This window comes from Podarcis gaigeae (genome assembly GCF_964106915.1).
Source record: "Podarcis gaigeae genome assembly, chromosome: Z".
NCBI classification, from domain to species: Eukaryota; Metazoa; Chordata; class Lepidosauria; order Squamata; family Lacertidae; genus Podarcis; species Podarcis gaigeae.
Window position 1 is genome coordinate 7,308,027 of NC_139691.1, and position 19,821 is coordinate 7,327,847.

Genomic DNA, 19,821 nt, shown 5'->3' on the forward strand with positions numbered 1-19,821 from the left:
AAATATAGCTAGATGTTGTTAGAATGCCAGTTCCCATCAGCCCCAGCCAGGATGACCAATTGTCAGTGGTGATGGGAGTTGTAGTCCCACAACACCTGTTGTACACCAGCCTGTCCTGTTTCACCACCTGAGGCAAAACAGGAATGTGCTGCCCCCCCGCCTCTCCAAACTCAGTGAGAGCCAGAGTGTTCTGTAAAGCATTGCCTCTCAGCAAGAGGGGGGGGCGCGTGTTCCAGTGGCTGTGGAGGTGGTGGATGGGTGGGGAGCCACCTCTTATGCTTCTACTGCCAGAGGTGAGTGCAGCACCCTGCCTCATCAATGGACATGCTCTCTACACCACAGTGGCTACACCTGGTTTAGGAGATGGGGAGTGGGCTCCCTTAGTGGCTCTCCTCCCTCTTCACCAAATTGGTAGTGTTAAATCCTCACTGATGTGAATCTTTTTTCCCTTCCCCCCTTTTTTTGACCAAGCGTGTAAAGCTGTGGTCGCATAGGGTAAATGAGCTTAAGTTGCAAATCGACTGTTATTGAAACTTCCAAACTGTTTTCAAAGGCAGGATGTGAGGTGCATTGTAATAATCCCATCTTGCGGTTACCAGAGCATAGATCACTGCAGCCAATTTATCTGTATCCAGATAGGGCTGTAGTTGGGCCACCCACCTAAGGTAACTTAAGGTTCTCTGTATATATTGACACATATGTGAACAGAATCAAACCTTGAACTTGGCATTAAATTAGTAGTTTGGTATGTTTGCAAGCATTTTAGGACTGCAAACATTGGCTTGGTTTATCTACTCATAGGTTTATCTATTCATTAAATTGATTCAGCAATTTTAATAGATGAGGGTAAGACAGAGGCATATAAGAAGTATATTTCTTGAAAACGTTTTTTATTTTTGTCTCTGTTGTGTCAGCATAATAGGGAATGAAAGAAACAAATATTTCATAGTGTCTTTTCTTCTAACACAAAGCTGGTGGATTAAATAATATTTTATTGGAAAATGCCTTCAGCAGGTACCTGCTAAATCCCAAGTTCTGATAGTATGTGGAGTGTAGGTGGGTTCAGGCATGACCCAATACTGATATTAAGCTCAAAAAGGATTTATTGGAACATCAGGAACAAAAACGACAGACAGAGGCACTTGGCCCAGTATATATACCTCAAGCCAGCCAAGGTAAAACACACATACCATCTGTGATAGGTTCTCTTAATACTGCAGCTAGTGAATCACAACACTGGACCTATCTCAGCAGGGATTGGCTGCCTGCCAGCTACTAGCAATGTCACTGGAGGATTTTAGAACCCTCTCTGTCTTTTGTTATACAGATGAAGCTCCTGGGTTACAGGAAACCTGAAGACCTAGGCCTGCATTGCATGCAGCATACAGCCTGACTTCAGCCTACAGTGCCTGCATACATAACAGCATGCACACCCTCCCCCTCCCCATGCCACTGATAAGTTAAAAACCAGATAATTATTTAACAAAACTTTACTTGATGCATAGCTTTAATAAATCTGAAATATTGGCTGTGCTAAAATTGAAGTCAGAAACCCTGTTTTGAAACACACATACCAGCATACACTTACGACACCCTGGCGTTTTGATAAGGATTGAATTGTCAAAGGGCAATAAAAGGAGATGTGTGGATGCAGTGAAGGGGCATGGAACTTGGCCACAGAGAAGCTAGTTGTAGATATACAACAACTTTGCCAGACCAATGATGCATTTGTTCCTGGCTGCTGCAAGCCCCAGCCAGAGCTCCTGTGTTTGGTTTCAGGCTCTTCAAGGTGTGCAGCTATAAAATTCACATGCTTTTTGTTAAACAGTGGGTAGACATAGCAAGGCAATGCAGCGATTTCTCCAAAGCAGCTCTTTATTTCTAAGCTGGAACAGAACTGAACAGCAAACAGCTCAACCGGCCTGCTTTTATAGGCAGCCAGCTGTCAACATTGTAGCAACAACAACCCAGGGTTTCCCGCCTAAAGTAACAGAGGTGGACCTAAGTGAAAACTATATAAACGATACTCCTGGTGGCCAGGGTGAGAACTTCAATACATAACACTTTTCTCTTGCCAGAGGAGTCCGTAGTGGAGGTAGAGATTAAGGTCTCTTATTATTCATAGAATACGATTGTGCTAGGCTCCTGAGCCGTAGCTGGGGTTCCCATCAGCCCTGGATGAAGCCTCCAGAGGGGCACCATTGAGGCTCCCAGCCTGTATGTGTGTGTACACAAATGTGCGTTGCGGGAGGCAAACTGGGTCTTTGACCCGGGTGAAATAAAACTTAGTTTTGCCCCTGCTAGGCTCTGTATCAACTTATAAAACACAAGCCCCTGCCTGTGGACTTAAAAAATAAGCAAGACCTATTGGAGGAAAGGTCTGAAGAAACTGAAATTGACCAATTATATGAAGACTTGCAACACCTTCTAGAAATGACACCAAAGAAGGATGTTCTTCTCATTATAGGGGATTGGAATGCTAAAGTAGGGAGTCAAGAGATAATAGGAACAACTGGCAAGTTTGGCCTTGGAGTTCAAAACGAAGCAGGGCAAAGGCTAATAGAGTTCTGTCAAGAGAACAAGCTGGCCGTCACAAACACTCTTTTCCAACAGCACAAGAGACGACTCTACACATGAACATATATCACGCTACTGGAGATGACAACTTCCAGCTTCTGGTGAACCTGGAGACAGTGGTTTTCTTTTCAATTCAGTCATTCTTAGCTGTGTTGTGATGGAAATGTGCATAGAATTGTTCAGTGGGGCATCTTTATCAGTCAGGACAGCTCTAATCAACTTCAGTTATTGATGGGATTCTGAATCATGAATCCTTTGGCATTCATTCTCATCTCTTGAATACGCAAAGACATGAAGAAACATTCTTTCCTTCCCATTCAGAAGCTGAATTCTCCATACCAATCACATGTTAGTTTCCTCAAGGCTAGATAGTAAGACTGTCTGCAGTTATCCTTGGAGATCTCTGACATGCTGTTGCTGAAAAGGCTGCCCTTTTTTTCAACTTACCAGGTGATGGAAAGGGACCACACTGGTGGAACCTGCATTCTCCACTGCTGCTTCTTTGAATTTCTGCTACATTATTAACATCTGGAGGGGTGAAAGACAAATCATTAACTTTTCTGAGCCATTCTACCTGCTGACATCAAAGTATTATTTTTTTTGTAATAATGCCATGTCCTGTTTCAAGACTTATCTCTGTTCATTTTCCTTACCCTTGTGCAGAGTTCTGTGTAGAGCTGAGCAGCTGCACTGTGTGTTAGTATATGTTTGTTTGTGTTGTAAGGTGTCGTCGTTGTTTTCCTGAGTATTCTCTTCTCCTTAAAACATCCCTCTACCTTTTTGGTGATTTGGATACCAATGTGTTAAAGGTTGCCAGACTGTTGACAAGGGGTGCACATGTTTGGAATGTGGAAGTGGAAAAGCATCCTACATTTTCGTCACCTTGATCCAGCAGCACAAAACTCTTCAACTGGCAGATTGGAACTGATAATTAGGTGAACTGCACTAGCAGCACTAATGTCACTTTCATTCATATGTTTGATAAACAAATAAGAGAATCCCGATATGCATGTTCAGGCTAAAGATGGGTCCCACATATGAAAAAGTTGAAGACTACTAGATAGCTGGCTAGTTGGGGCAGAATGTGGATAGGAAGGCACATGCTACTGAATGCCATGTGGTGTGGACAGTTGTCACATTGTGCTTGTCAGCAAGTGTAGCAGGATCAGATGTATGAGCCTGTTTGCCTAGGTAAGAAGAATGCATTGTTGTTGATGCGTTGAGCCATCTTCAAATATCTCAAGGGCTGTCACATGGAAAAGGGAACAAGCTTGTTTTCTCCTGCTCTGGAGGGCAGGACTCGAACCAATGGCTTCAAGTTACAAGAAATGAGATTTCGACTAAACAGCAGGAAAAACTTTCTGACAGTACGAGCTGTTCAATAGTAGAATGGTCTCCCCTGGGAGGTTGTGGATTCTCCTTCCTTGGAGGCTTTTAAGCAGAGATTGGATGGTCACCTGTCATAGATGCTTTAGCTGAAATTCCTGCAATGCAGGGGATGGACTAGAAGACCCTTACGGTCCCTTCCTACTCTACAGTTCTATGATTCCATTATTCCCCTGCCCAAATTTGAAGTGAGGTCAGTGGGCTGCTTTCTTTTGTTGGCTGTTGATGTGCATGAGCATATAATGCACATTGCTTGAAACACTGCACAATGCAGTTTGGGGAAGAGCTATAGCTTTGCATATGCTTTGTGTGCATAAGGTCTCAGGTTCAATCTCCAGCATCTCCAGGATTGGACTGAGAAACAACCCATCCTGAAACCCTGGAGAAGTGCTGCCTACTCCCTGTAGACCATGCATGGGGATCCTCTGACCCACGACCCCCAAGGTCCTTCAAGTAACTTTCCCCACACCTGATGCCACATTCTAGCAGGTGTGGGACAGGTAAAGATATGGCTGCAAAGCAATAGCCAGAAAGCTTTAAGCATGCTCCTGATTATTCAGTTGATGAAACAGACACAGAAACTTTGTAACTGCCAGCATAACACACTGTTTACTCAGAAGAACAGATACTAGAAAACAACAACAACAACAACAACAACAACTATTATTATTTCTACCTCGCCCATCTAGCTGGGTTTCCCCAGCTATTCTGGGTGGCTCCCAACAGAATATTAAAAGCACAATAATACATTAAACATTAAAAGCTTCCTTAAGCAGGGCTGCCTTCAGATGTCTTCTAAAAGTCAGATAGTTTATTTCCTTGACATCTGATGGGAAGGTGTTCCATAGGGTGGGTGCCACTACCGAGAAGGCTCACTGCCTGTTTCCCTGTAACCTCACTTCTTGCATTGAGGGAACTGCCAGAAGGCCCTCGGCGCTGGGCCTCAGTGTCTGGGTGGAACGATGGGGGTGGAGACGCTCCTTCAGGTACACTAGAGACAAACCAGAAGTTGGAGCCACTGCTTGAAACAGAAGGCAGAACTGATGGAACATGAAGAAGCACACCAAAACCAGGAAGAGGCATACCTTTGGCTCACCAGATGTTGCAAAACTATAACTCCCATCATCTCTGGTCAGCTGGGGCTGATGGGAGTTGTAGTCCGTAATATCTGGAGGGCCAAAAGTTCTCCATACCTGTCCTAGACCAAGAAGAAGTCTTTTGTTCTTCTTCCTGTCCAGAGGAGTCAGATGAGTGAGCAGGACCAGTCCATGATCTGGGACTACTTTACTGCCCAGGCTGATGCTCCAAAACGCAGTTCTGTGGTTTGCCACAGAAGGTTCCAATTCTAGCATTGGTAACTTTCTACTGTCTGCTTTCCACTTTTGTCCTCGTCATACCAACATATATATTGCTGACAGGGATCTTCTTCACATACTTTATTGTTTGAGAGACAGATTTATTTCTTTAGGTCAATCTCCATCAGAGTTGACAAGGCCTTGGTATGTTCTCCAGTGAGGTTGTTTGTTGACTGCACTGTGCTGTGATTCTGTTTGAAAGAATGCCTGTGAAAATGGCAGGCCTCCTGGGTCTATTCTGGTATTTGTGTGTATGTGATTTTACTGCATTATCTTAATTGTCACAGTGAGGGGAACAGCAAAACAGGCAGGAGAAGGGGGAGAAGATGAAGTGACACTATCTCTAAAGTGCTTGAATAATAATAATAATAATAATAATAATAATAATAAAACCTCTCAGTCACTCATAGGTTGGGATTGTGGCTATAATTGCAAATAGTGCTATTAATACAATGCTTGTTTCATATCATTTTTTATAAGGGGGGGGGGGGTTGAAGCATTTCGCCGTAACCCAGCTCTAAATGAAATTAACATTCTGCAGTGTTTTCCAGTCAATGGTTAGTTTGCACACATGAGTGGAGGCAATTAGCTGGGAAGTGATTGAGCACCGTGACTGGGGAGAGGATGAGTACTGGGTCACTGTTCGGAGAAAATAAGGTGTAGGGTAGTTCTCTGAAACTAGCAACCTCTTCCCTTTTGGTAGAAATTGATGTTTTCAGCTGAGATGGGGTGCTGTTGAACTTCTTGAGGCTCTGCGGTTGTAAGGCCAATATACCCACACTGCCACTTTGAGAGCAAACAATGGTTGAGGAGATTTGGCACCTCTGGGAGGGTGAGAATATGCAAAGAGTAAAGCCAAGCAGACAGTTCCAGTCCAGATAGTTCATTTCACTGCAGAATTTTACAGTAAACTTAACACTGAAGCGTACAGTCTGCAGGAATCCTCAGGTTTACTCGTGCTCATTAGTTAATCCATTTCATTGCTGAATCACTGCCCACGATACGCCCTGAAGCCATGTCACAACAGAAACATCAACAAATGCATGCGTGCATGTGCGCGTGCACATGCACATGCACACACACAATTCCAAGCTAAAGACATATACAGACTGGGGTTGGGTTGCTGCAATACATGTTAAACTACCCTTGGCATTGATCTGGAGACTACAGCTGGTGCAGAAAACAGCAACAAGTCTGCTTGTGGAGGTGGCATATAACACCTTGCTTGAAGGATTTGTACTGGCTGCCAGTCTGCTATGGGGCTCAGTTGTACAGTTGACATATAAGAGAGCCAGTGTGGTGTAGTGCTTAAGAGCGGTAGTCTTGTAATCTGGAGAACCGGGTTCGAGTCTCCGCTCCTCCACATGCAGCTGCTGGGTGACCTTGGGCCAGTCACACTTCTGTGAAGTCTCCCAGCCCCACTCACCTCACAGAGTGTTTCTTGTGGGGGAGGAAGGGAAAGGAGAATGTTAGCCGCTTTGAGACTCCTTAAAGGGAGTGAAAGGCGGGATATCAAATCCAAACTCTTCTTCTTCTTCTTCTTCTTCTTCTTCTTCTTCTTCTTCTTCTTCTTCTTCTTCTTCTATATAAGGCCCTGTACACAGCTTAGGACCATGTTACTTGAGAGATTGCCTTATTCATTCATATATATATATATATATATATATATATATATATATGCTTTCGTAGATTTTCACGGGTACAGGAATGCAGGTTTTGGTGTCCTCGGGTGTCTTCCCGTGTAAAAGTTGGGGTGTCTAGGCGACGTTTCGACGAGGTCTCACTCGTCATCTTCAGGCTGGTGCTTTCGGCTTCTTGTAACTGGAACAGAGCGGGATCTCAATGTTTGAGTTCCTATAAATACTGTAGAGGGGGTGTGGTGTCTAGCCTCCAATGTTCTGGGCAGAGAGGAAGTTCCCAGGCTAGTGTGCCTTTTCTTCTTTTGTTCCTTAATTACTTGAGAGATACCTTGAGTGATTTCTTGAGTGATATCCTGAGTACCACTTAGGTGGGTCATTAGGTGTGGATTAGTTGCTAAAGTCTTTGTGTCTTGACCTCTTGAACTTTGTGAAGAGTTTTCCTGAGAAGATGGCTGTATTGCACTTAGTTGTGCTTTGGCTTGGCTTCGTGTATAGGGGCGAGCTGTGGTTTTGTGGCTTGTGTCAGCCAGATCTGTGTAGGGATTGCAGGGGGGTGCAGCATCCGGAGGTGCCACCATGGACTGGCTACTGGATGGTGTCAGTAATTCATCTGTGGAGAGGGTCTGGGTTTGGGTCTGGTGTGGTTGATTGGTGTTGGCGTTCTGTGTGCCTCTGGATCTGGTGTCAGTTTTTGTGGGGAGGGCTAATTTCCAGATGTCTGGCAAGCGGGATGTGTCGTCACGCTTGTTCATGTTGTGAGGGTGTTTCTCTATCTCGATGGCTTCCATGATTATTCTCTCTTGTGGTGATGTTCCGTGTTAAAGAGCAATTCCTTATATCAAGGGCACTACAGATAAAATTAGCAAAATCCTCCATAAACACAATATCAAAACAGCCTTTTGCACCAACCAAAAAATAGCCAATATCCTCAGAAACCCCAAGGATAAAATCCAGTTGGAAAACCAAGGGATCTATGAAATACCCTGCAAAGTCTGCCCAGCCACGTACATTGGACAAACAAACAGACGAATAAATGCACGTATCGCAGAACACAAGAATGCCGTCAAAAAAGAAGAAAAAACTTCCTCTCTTTTCCAACACATGAAAGAAACAGGACACGAAATTAATTTTGCAGATTCCAAATTGCTCTTTTACACGGAACATCACCACAAGAGAATAATCATGGAAGCCATCGAGATAGAGAAACACCCTCACAACATGAACAAGCGTGACGACACATCCCGCTTGCCAGACATCTGGAAATTAGCCCTCCCCACAAAAACTGACACCAGATCCAGAGGCACACAGAACGCCAACACCAATCAACCACACCAGACCCAAACCCAGACCCTCTCCACAGATGAATTACTGACACCATCCAGTAGCCAGTCCATGGTGGCACCTCCGGATGCTGCACCCCCCTGCAATCCCTACACAGATCTGGCTGACACAAGCCACAAAACCACAGCTCGCCCCTATACACGAAGCCAAGCCAAAGCACAACTAAGTGCAATACAGCCATCTTCTCAGGAAAACTCTTCACAAAGTTCAAGAGGTCAAGACACAAAGACTTTAGCAACTAATCCACACCTAATGACCCACCTAAGTGGTACTCAGGATATCACTCAAGAAATCACTCAAGGTATCTCTCAAGTAATTAAGGAACAAAAGAAGAAAAGGCACACTAGCCTGGGAACTTCCTCTCTGCCCAGAACATTGGAGGCTAGACACCACACCCCCTCTACAGTATTTATAGGAACTCAAACATTGAGATCCCGCTCTGTTCCAGTTACAAGAAGCCGAAAGCACCAGCCTGAAGATGACGAGTGAGACCTCGTCGAAACGTCGCCTAGACACCCCAACTTTTACACGGGAAGACACCCGAGGACACCAAAACCTGCATATATATATATATATATATATCCCAAATGTTTTAACAAATCTACTTCACATGCAATATATCATTCACTTACAGTACATTTTCTGTTTTTACTTCCCACCCCTCGCCCCTGTTTGTTTTTGTTTTTTCATGTACCCAGTGGATCACTGTGGTCTGCTGGAGAATTTCTCTTACACGTCCCAAAGATCTCATAAACTCGCTGCACGGCAACTGGGAGCAGGGCTTTCTGTATGGCTGCCCCTGTTTATGGAATAGAATTCCTGTCAAGATGCGACAAGCGCTTGCCACCTGCCCTTTCCAGAAACAACTGAAGATGTTTCTGTTCTGACTAGCTTCCCAAGCTGCATGAATATGTTTGCGGCATGGTTGCCCATTTTTGTTTTGTTTTTCGAATCACATTCTTTGGTGTTTGTGTTGTGTTTACCTGCTTTTTTAGTTGTTTTTATTAATGTTCTGTACAATGCCTTCAGATATGTGGAAGGTCATCAAGTATAAATAATAATAATAGTAATAATAATTTGTATCCAGTAAGTTAAGGTCACATACAGTAGTGATATACTTGCTCCTCTGGCTAAACTTTTTACACCCGTGAAACATGATTGCTCAAGAGTTAGTTGCTGGTAATGAGTTTTTGCTAGCACAACTGTTGCAGTGGATTTCTATGAGCTTTATTAAGAACCCGAGACTCCCCCCTCCCCAATTTGTTAAACTAGTGAAAAAACTTGTGATTCTGTCGAGGGGTCCCCCCCCCACACTGCTGCATCTCCTCCTGCCTAGTGCCAGATAAGGGCTGCTGCTGGCACAGTGCCCAGAACCAATGAAGGGGGAAGCATCTAGGGAGGGGAGGGATCTCATAAATATATGAAGGAGAAAAAGTACATTTGTTCAGTTCCCCTCAGAGGCAAACTGTATCACTGACAAAGCATCATTTTACTCTTACTTTCTCCCTGCCCCCACAATGAATTTACAATTGTGTGTGGATATGCAATGCATTCATTTTTTATCCTGCAAAGCGCAGTGGGTTGGAGACAAAACTGAATTTGAAGTGGGGTGTGTGTGGAGCCTTTTAATGCAGCGGATGATACATTTTTTTGCATAGAATTCTCCCCCCTCCACCGCCTTGGCTTCTCTAAGCTAGGCAGACTGATGTACTTGTTTTAAATCAGTCCGCTGGATCAGCCTGGGAGCTGGGGAAGGAGACGAAAGAGGGTCCCTGGAGAGAACATTATCCTGCCTTGTTTATAATCCAATTCAATTGGCTTATCTAAAAACTGACTGGAGACCAAAACCACTTTCCAAAGCTATCGGTATCTAGCAGGTTGCTACGATACACAATCAGGTTTGGTTATTTTTTATTATTGCTTTGCTGCATTATGCGCATCTAACAATATTACAGTAGGCCTACCTGTTCCTTTCTTCAGCAAAGGAAGCATAAATATCTCACACATGCTTTGGAGCGGGTGGTGGGTAGTGGATGAGAAGAGGGATCTATTTGATTCTTCAGGGCCATTTGCAGTTTGTGGTTCTGTACAGCCCTGTTGGAGTAGCCATAAGATGTTGAAGCACAGAGAAAGCAGTAGTGTCCGCATTCTTCCCATCCAAGAAACCCCAGCAGGGGTGCTCAGTGGGTTTGCCTGCTGGTGGAAGCTGAATTATGAATGCCACTTCACAAATCCTTCACTATCTTGCACCAGCAATGTTCTTTTAAATCTACATATGCATATAGTAAGAAATAGCCCACCACAGATGTACCTGTCCTTCCAATTTCTTATCTTCTTAGAGTAATTTCTAGCTTACACCATCTCTTTGCTCAGGTATTGTTCTCCTGTGTGTGCCATACACCTGTCCTTAGGTAATCCATCCCACTGGCAGTTAGCCCCTCGGCTGTCACTCATTACTCTCCTGATTAGCAATCATAACACATGAAATATTTCCCTCAGCCTCTGATCAACCATCTCAGGAGACTCTATGAAACACCAAAGTGACCGTGACGCAATGCAACTTTGATGCTCTGTTAGGCTGCACAGTGTGGAATCAGGCTTACCAGTAAGCTAGGTTGTTTATCACACATACTCACAGGCTTTCTCCTATTTATAGTGTCCTTTCATAAAACTTGATTAGTTTGGCATTTAGAGTTGGCTGCATTCCGGTGCCACCCAGGGGATAAACTTCCTGTCACACTTGCCTAGGCTGTTACTCCAGGCTTTTATAATTTAAGTGGAAAATGAAAATGGGTTGATGTTTGATTATCTGGAGGCTGTGGGCTCAGCTTCTTGCCCCTTTATCACCAGTTAAATAAGCAGCAAGCTGTGGTTAGCTCAGTTGCTCTGGTTTACGCTAACAAGGAGTGGGTGGTCACACCCAGGTGGAAGACGTGTTGCCAGGGGTTTTCCCTGCAAGGCTGACAGTGGGACAGCCTTTCCCCCACTTCCACAGTTGTATCAGAGGGCAAAGTGCATCTAGAGTTAGGAACAATGGAAGCTACCTTATACAGAGTCAGAAAATTGGTCCAACTAGCTTAAGCTTTGTCTCCAGAAAAAGAACAAAAGACGACACGGATCTGCATGAAGTTTGTGTGCACTAATGTATATGTGTTGATTCAAATTTAGAAATGATGTCTACAATTTAAATAGAAGGATGTGACCTGTGTGTCTGCTCAGACTGCTGCCCAGGTGCTCACTGCTAATGGGCATTCTTGATACACACCTCATTCTCCCTTCTTAGGGTCCTTTACCTGTTAACCAGACTTTAACCAGGCAGCCCTAAAATTGGCAGCACCTTCAGAAAGAGGGCTGTTGTCATGCCCCCGCTAGAAGAGTCCTCTTCAAAGGAGGACCCTAGCATCCCACTGGGCACATAGGAAGCTGCCTTATACTGAGTCAGACCACTAGTCCATCTACCGCAGTGCTGTCTACACTGACTGGCAGCAGCTTTCCATGGGTTCAGGCAGGGGACATTCCAGCCCTACCTGGAGATTGTACAGTGGTACCTCGAGTTAAGTACTTAATTCGTTCCTGAGGTCCGTTCTTAATCTGAAGGACCACTTTAGCTAATGGGGCCTCCTGCTGCCGCTGTGCTGCTGGAGCACGATTTCTGTTCTCATCCTGAAGCAAAGTTCTTAACCCGAGGTACTATTTCTGGGTTAGTGGAGTCTGTCACCTGAAGCGTCTGTAACCTGAAGCGTATGTAACCCGAGGTACCACTGTATTTGGGACCTTCTGTTTGCAAGGCAGGTGCTCTACCACTGAGCTATGACCCTTCTCAGGAAACTCATGTAGGGCAGTAGCTCTGGATATCCTTTTGTGCCCATCCTAACAAGTTTGGGACCTGGTGATGCACCTAAATAAGCAGGCTATGGCCAGGTAAATATTTGATCAGTTATATTTGGTGTATTGGCTCTATTCAGAGGCTTTTGAAGTCACTGAATTCTTGCATACCTTTGCAACCCCTTAGAGTGACTATTCCTTCAAAGCATTTCCCAGCATTTTCATCCTGAAAAGCTTTTCTGTAATGCAGTATGCACCAGGCTACCATTAAGGATAACTCAAAAGTTACCGGTGGTTCAGAATGCTTCGGTTTGCCTCTGAATGACTATCAAGAGGTGACAGTGTCCTTCTGTTCTTCAGCAGCTGTACTATTGCTGCCTGTGAACTCTTGGACCTAATTCAGGTTGCTGATGCTTACAAGTAGAATCTTTCATGACCTAGAACTGACATCCTGTGAGAATTCACACTGCTTATAGTCAGTCGATCCAAGGCTTGCTCTGTACACCCTCCTTAGACAAGGTTAAAAAACTTCAACTGCAAATGGGAAAAGTATCCACTTCAATTGCCCTCAGGCTTTGAAATGGCCTCCTTAGCAAGACCAGAAACTACCCTTCTCCTCAGAGGGGTTATATTAGAATGACTTTTAGCAGCTGAAACTGTTAATTGGCCCCTAAAATAGTTCACTGGCACCTCAACACATTTACTTGAAAATAAATTCCATGCATTTTAGTCAAACATAATTCCAAGTTATGTGTATAGAACAACTATAGTAGTTTACCTCCTATTAATGTGTTAGTTCAAGAGGGATGCAGGTGGCGCTGTGGGTTAAACCGCAGAGCCTAGGGCTTGCTGATCAGAAGGTCGGCGGTTTGAATCCCTGCAACGGGGTGAGCTCCTGTTGCTCGGTCCCTCCTCCTGCCAACCTAGCAGTTTGAAAGCACGTCAAAGTGCAAGTAGATAAATAGGTACCACTCTGGCGGGAAGGTAAACGGCGTTTCCGTGTGCTCCTCTGGTTCGCCAGAAACAGCTTAGTCATGCTAGCCACATGACCCGGAAGCTGTACCCGGCTCCCTTGGCCCGTAAAGCGAGATGAGCGCCGCAACCCCAGAGTCAGTCACAACTGGACCTAATGGTCAGGGGTCCCTTTACCTTTAATGTGTTAGTTCACTGTGTTTGTTGGGAATGGGGAAACATACACACACACACAAACAAACACAAAACAGAAACCTATCAATTTGTTCTGCAGTAGTTTAAGTGGGATGAGTGACTTATTATTCACAAGCTATGCAACCAGAAAAAAAATGTAAAATTGGAACATTGTGTAGACACAAAAACACACAGTTTTATCATATTAAAAATGCCCCCTTCTAACTGTCAGATGAGAGCCAGCACATTGCCAGGTCAGGGTAGCGAACACTGCACCCTCCCAGAAGTCACTGAACTCCTACTTCCACCAGCTTCAGCCACCGAGGCCTCTGCTCAGGGATGAAGGGAGCTATGGTTCAAAGCATGTAGACTAACCCAGTGTTACACCAAAGATCAATGAGAAAAAAGCTGGCTTATAAGTAGGTCCATCTAGTTTGGTACTGTTTGTTTTGTAAGTTGTGTAACTTTCACACTAATTTCACAGGCTGGTGTGTGTGTGTGTGTGTGTGTGTGTGTATCTCCAAGGTTCCATGTAGGCAACTTAGCCTTGCCACCTGATACCCATTTAAAGTGGAGAGGTTGGGGATTGAATCTGGGGGTTTCTGCAGGAAAGCCAGTACCATTGACCTATGGTTTCACACAAGTGCACCATAATCTCCTGACTATTATTAAGATGCTTTTACTGCAGATGTTTCATAAACACAGGCTTCCCTCGCTCCTACCATCCCGTGAATCCAGTTTGATTTGGTAATGGTTTGTATGTTGAGCTAGGACTGTAGTGATACAGGTTCAAGTCTCCATTCAACCATAAACCTCACTGGTGGTTTGGGATAGCGGGGGTGGGAGGCGCTTTTTCTCAGCCTAACCCATGTCATGTGGTTGTTATGATAACTGTGCCTGTCACTTTGAGCTCCTTGGAGGAAGGGCAGGATGGAACTAAAGAAATCTAAACCAGCAATGAAATGTGGAGAGGGCAGTGACAGTTGTGGATGATGGCTCCACCTTGCAAGGAGCTGTAGCAGCTCCCCCACTCCAAATCACTTTGACACACGTCTTTTGCTGCTGTGTGAGAAGCCCCCCCCCCCCACATTCGCATTTGATCTTGCTACGACAGTGGCATCACCTTGCCACATACATACGATATATGCTATGCCCCTCATAGTCTGAAAGGTGATTTTTGTGGCTCACCCTGGACCTGTGCCCCAGCAGAGGCCAGTTTTGCCAGTCCCTGGGTACGCCTCTGCGTGGAATTACCATCACCTGACAGCTTCATATCGTCACCTTCCAGAGCTGGTTCTGTCAGTGCTGATAAGTCTTTGGATGAATCCTGGAGCTCTTAAAAGCTACTATCTGGGAAATGTAGGTCCATTATCTCAGGCACCAGGGATACCCTTCAAAGGCAGAGCAAATCTGCAGCATGTCCAGTAACCTGATGTTATTAGAGACATCTTATAGATCCTGCTGCCCATGGTCCAAGTGTGAAATTACACATCCTGGCCGTGGTGGCATCAAAGGCCTGACAAATGAGGGGCTGCTCTGCCTTTCTCCTTCTAACTTTTCCTCCTGATGCTTTCTATTTTCTCCTCTGTGACCTTTTTGCTGCTTTCCACACATTTTCTTGCTCAATGATGTCAGTTGCTCTTCCAGAAACAGGGGTCCCTCCCAATGCAGTGCAGGGTGAGGGGAAAGGGAAGACTCGGGCCTTAAATAAGAATTGCATCTCCCCATGTCCTGAGGGGGAGTAGCTCTTTCTACCTTGGTATATCCTACTTCACTTTACACTTTTGCCAATCTACACTGACACCCCGGTGTGTCCTGTTAAAAACACACTCTGCTTCATGCTGGAATGAGAATTAAATCTTTAGGCTGCAGCCTTTCCAGATACCAAATGCCCCAGGTGTCCAAATAACCTCCAAGTGCTATTCCTATCTAATGCATCTCTGGGCCAAGGCAGGCCAGCAGGGTTAATACTTAAAAAGGAAAAGGGGGGAAAGGCCCTGGGACTATCTTGGCATCTTAAACCAAGGTACTACGTTGAATGAATTTAACCATTCAGAACAGTAGGCAAATTCTACATTAGGGCAAGTTTGGGCTAGAATACTGAATGATTAAAAAATAAAGGAATGAAAAGCAGCCCAGGAAGATTTTGTCTTGCAAAAACAGCATTTGCTTCAGCCCATAGCAAGTCAGTCACTTCCCCATGTCACCACAGATTGAATTCAGCATTGAGTCTTCATGTCATGGCAGACATACAGCAACCAGTGCTGGCATTTCCCACTGGAAGGGGGTTAATGAACCAAAGAGGGTGTTAAAGGAAGGAATGAAGGAAAAGAAAAACCATAGCTCATCTAGTAATTAATACCTGGGCTTTTCAGTGTTGGTGGGAATGACAACGCGAAGCCTCTGTAATGTTGTATACTGGACTTAACCATCCATGGATCCTTTACCTTTACGATAAAGTCTTTCCTTGGAGTTCAGGCCATTTGTCTTCAAATCTGGTTCTTGTTGAAGGTGTTTATAGTAGAGGTTGATAGATATCAAGCTTTTCCTGAGGCCCTTACATGCCTCTCCTACTGGTAACACTGCTCTAAAGGGATCAGGTTATAGCCAACTAAGAACAGACTAATTGGAATGGACCTATGTTAGTCATGCCCATAATTTTGATTTTTTTTTTTTCTGCTCTAAGTAGGAGTAACATTGAATGTGATGGGTTGCGGAATGTCTCCGCATGAGCTCTTTAACTGTTCAATTCCTTATTGTCCCCTCACCACCAACTTGCAGCTACAGAGGTGACGCAAGAAACAGTGGAGTCCCTGATGCAGAAGTTCAAGGAGAGTTTCCGAACCAATACACCAATCGAGATAGGCCATCTGCAGCCAGCACTTCGCAGCTCTTCAGTTGGGAGGCGAAAACGCAGGAACCGGCCCAGAGGTAATTTCACGACGTTTGGAATATTGAATCATTTCCCCACGCTCATCCTTCCTCTACCTCATTTCTTATGTGCTATCCTTTTTTTTGCTCGGTCAAACTCGGGGGCTTCTTTTTGGCAATGATGCTGTTTCTGGTATGCTGTACAACAGGCTGCATAAGGAAATCCTCATGCAACTTTCCTCTGACACTTCCATAGTCATCATGGGTTAGGGAAATGGAACGTGTGTACACTAATACATCCAGGATACGGTCCTGCACCTCTTGTGCTCCACTAATGTGTCTTAGGATTTAGTGCTCCAAGTATCAGGGTAATTTGTCAGAGGCAATTGAGAATCTTCCAGGGGTGAACATAAGAAGAGTTCTTCTGTACTTACCTATTTTAAATACCCTCTTTCTCACTGCGGCCTACCAGATGCCTCTAGAAAGCCTGGGAGTAGGATATGTGCACCACAGCTGTCTCCTGCTGTTGTTCCCCAGAAATGGATAATTAGAAGTGTGTTGTCTCTGATCATGTAAGGTTGCATGCAACCAACCATTATGACTCATATCCACCGATATGACATTTCCTACTATCCTTTTAAAGTCATATGTATTGGTGCCTATTAGAGGCATGTGAAAAAATCATTAGCATTTGTTCTCATGGTTTCTGTGGTTTGGTAGCTTCCTAATTCTACTTAACTTGTAATGTTTCACACACAGTTATGAAAACTCTGGGTGCAGCAACTGTTGTCAACTTCTTTCAAACCTTCCCCCCCCCCTTAAGAGTATCAGTTACATTGCTTTACCTTCTCTATGTTACAGCCATTTCAAACATATGCACTCACATTGGTTAGCAGGTGAAAATGATTATTATTTTCTACATCAGTCATCTGAAGACCCCAGCCTAGGGCTTCCCATACTGTTATTTCCCCTGGTCAGTGATGACATAACTCAGATGCTATCCAGTTAAGCAACAGACATTTATTGACTTAACATGACGACTCTAGAAAGTAAAACCATCCTCAAAATATCACTGGAAAGCCAACTTAATCCAAGTTTTTAAGATTTATGTTAACCATGTTTACCCAGAATAATGTTCCTGGCAACCCTGAGAAAACGAGATGAAAAAATGTTTAAAACCATCACTGTTTTGAGATGTTTTTAATTGTAATTGTCTTTAAAATGTTTTGTTTTCAAATGATGTATGTACTTGCTGCCCTGGGCTCTTTCGGGGGGGGGGGGAGGACATGATACAAATTAAATAAATACAGTGGTACCTCGGGTTAAGAACTTAATTTGTTCCGGAGGTCCATTCTTAACCTGAAACTTTTCTTAACCTGAGGCACCACTTTAGCTAATGGGTCCTCCCACTGCTGCCGCACCGCTGGAGCACGATTTCTGTTCTCATCCTGAAGCAAAGTTATTAGCCCGAGGTACTATTTCTGGGTTCGCGGAGTCTGTAACCTGAAGTGTATGTAACCTGAAGCATCTGTAACCTGAGGTACCACTGTAATAAATGTTTACCCAGTAGAGGACACATCCTGAATGACTTCCTCATTGGTTGCTTGGTGCACTTCCCACTGTGCATTTTTAAAAAGAAATATGAATATACTTTGGCATCCAACTGTCCTAGGAGACACTGGAGGAGTGTTCCTTTGAGGGTAAAGTAAAACTGTTGGAAGGTTGCAGCATCTGCTGTGGTTGTAGAGGCTGATACAGGAGAGGCATATTTTGCTGCAACTGGGGCAGATGAAAGTATCCAGTTTTTCTGCTGAAGATCCACCATGGCGTTTCTTCTCTTTTTGCTCCTCCCAGCAGTCCTTCCTCCATAGCATCACTGCTATGGATGCGCAACCTGTCTGCAGGCACTGTGGTCATCTGCATGGTGGGGTTGATGTTGCTAGACTTTGTACTGCTTGCCTGCCTACCTGCTTGCTTATTTATTTAGCTCTTTAATTAAGTTTTCCAAAATTTCACATATATTTCAATACATAATTAAAAACTTTTTTAAAAAAATTCCGCACACCCTTTTCCACAGTGTTCCTATTTCTTTCCCTCTGCTGCACCCTGTTTCCTATCTCTTAAACCTTAACAAAACTACTATAATCTTATTTTTTTTTTTTAAAAAAAAAATATTTTTAAAAGTTGCAAAAAAGGAGAAGAAAAAGAAAAAACAAAAAAGAAAAAAACAAAAGAAAAAGAAAAACAATACAGTACAATATATAAACAATACAAAACACAACCTAAACCCATTAAACTAAACATAAAGCAAAACAAAAACAATTTAAAAACATCCCTCCTTTTCCATACTCAATCCTTCATTCCCTTGTTTCCTCGACCTCCTCTCACCTCCCTTTTTGTATCCCACTTCTACTAATTGTTTCAGCAAATCCTTTCTATCTTTCTCTATTTTCTATCATATTATAAATAACATATTTTTTAACCTTATTTCCCATTAAGACTAAAATACTTATATATACTTAACTTCTTGTAACATTTCTGCTAAATCCATAAAATATCATTCCACCATTTTTCTAACAGTCATTACTTTTAGAATATTTCTAAATATAAACTTTAAGTTTTCCAGTCTTCTTCCACCATCTCCTCTCCCTGGTTTCGGATTCTGCCAGTCCTTTCCATCAGTTCCATATAGTCCATCAACCTGGAGATCTTATGTCTGAGGCTCTTAACTCTTTTCCAAGTCCCTTCTGCAGATCTTCTTCATGTTCTTTAATGCTAAGGAGCAAATCTCGGGAAAACTCCAACCTAACAGTACTTTTATTCCTTCAGGACAGTTCAGCCAAATTTCCATAGTTAAAGCTAAGGTCCATAAAGTGTTTCAGGACGTATTTCAGGATTCCTCCAGATCCAAAGGCCCCCAAACTTCAATCTCCTCCAAACCCAAGCCCATGTCCCAAAAGTCAGTTAATCCCTGGATGGAGGGATCTTTCCAACTTTCCTTCTTCAGTCCAAGCCGGGATCCAATCCTCAAAATCTGACTTTTGCTAGATTCAATCATAAAAGGCTTCAATTTGCTTCCGTAAAACTAAGGATCCCGCTTGTACTACTTTAGGTTTCACAACAACAGCTTTCTCCTTTTCCTCCACCATTTGTCCTGCCAAGGTATATTCCTGTGCTGAGTCCTGAATTATTTCTGTATTGGTGCTCGCTTTTTGACTCAAATTAGTCACTTTCTGTTCCAAGTTATCAATTTTAAAAATCGTGCCATCTGTCTTTTTATGAAGCTGTTCCAGCGAGTAGCTTATCTTGCATAATACAGTCACAATGGCTTCTCCTGTCAACATTTTGAATGGTCCAAGGTCAATCTCTGGTTCTCAAAATCCTTACCTTGCAGCTGGAGATCTCCCTGTTACACTCCTGTAACAGTTTCACATGCTTCCTCTAGAGGGAAACAGTCTCCACTTGTATCAGTTCTTTCAAGTACAACTCACACAATAAAAATAGTTTCAATTTTCAGTTACTTTTTCCTCCTTTTTAAACACAGAAGACGATGGAAACAGTATCCTATTCTTATTTTAGCTAGCTGTCAAATCCGTTCTGTCAATGAACTTTGCCCAAACGTCATCTGGCAGCCCGTTTCCAGGTTCAGAGCAGTGGTAATCTCTCCTGCAGGCTCGCTA

The 19,821-nt window shown here is 43.7% G+C and overlaps 1 protein-coding gene across 2 annotated transcripts in view; it reads left to right on the forward strand.

The window, feature by feature from the left end:
* Positions 1-19,821, forward strand: part of ASTN2 (astrotactin 2) — a 661,500-nt gene that overhangs the window by 238,879 nt on the left and 402,800 nt on the right. For both annotated transcript variants that reach the window (XM_083721626.1, XM_083721627.1), the window contains exon 4: positions 16,052-16,201. In XM_083721626.1, the coding sequence (XP_083577752.1) occupies positions 16,052-16,201 (150 nt within the window). The remainder of the gene's footprint in view (positions 1-16,051; positions 16,202-19,821) is intronic.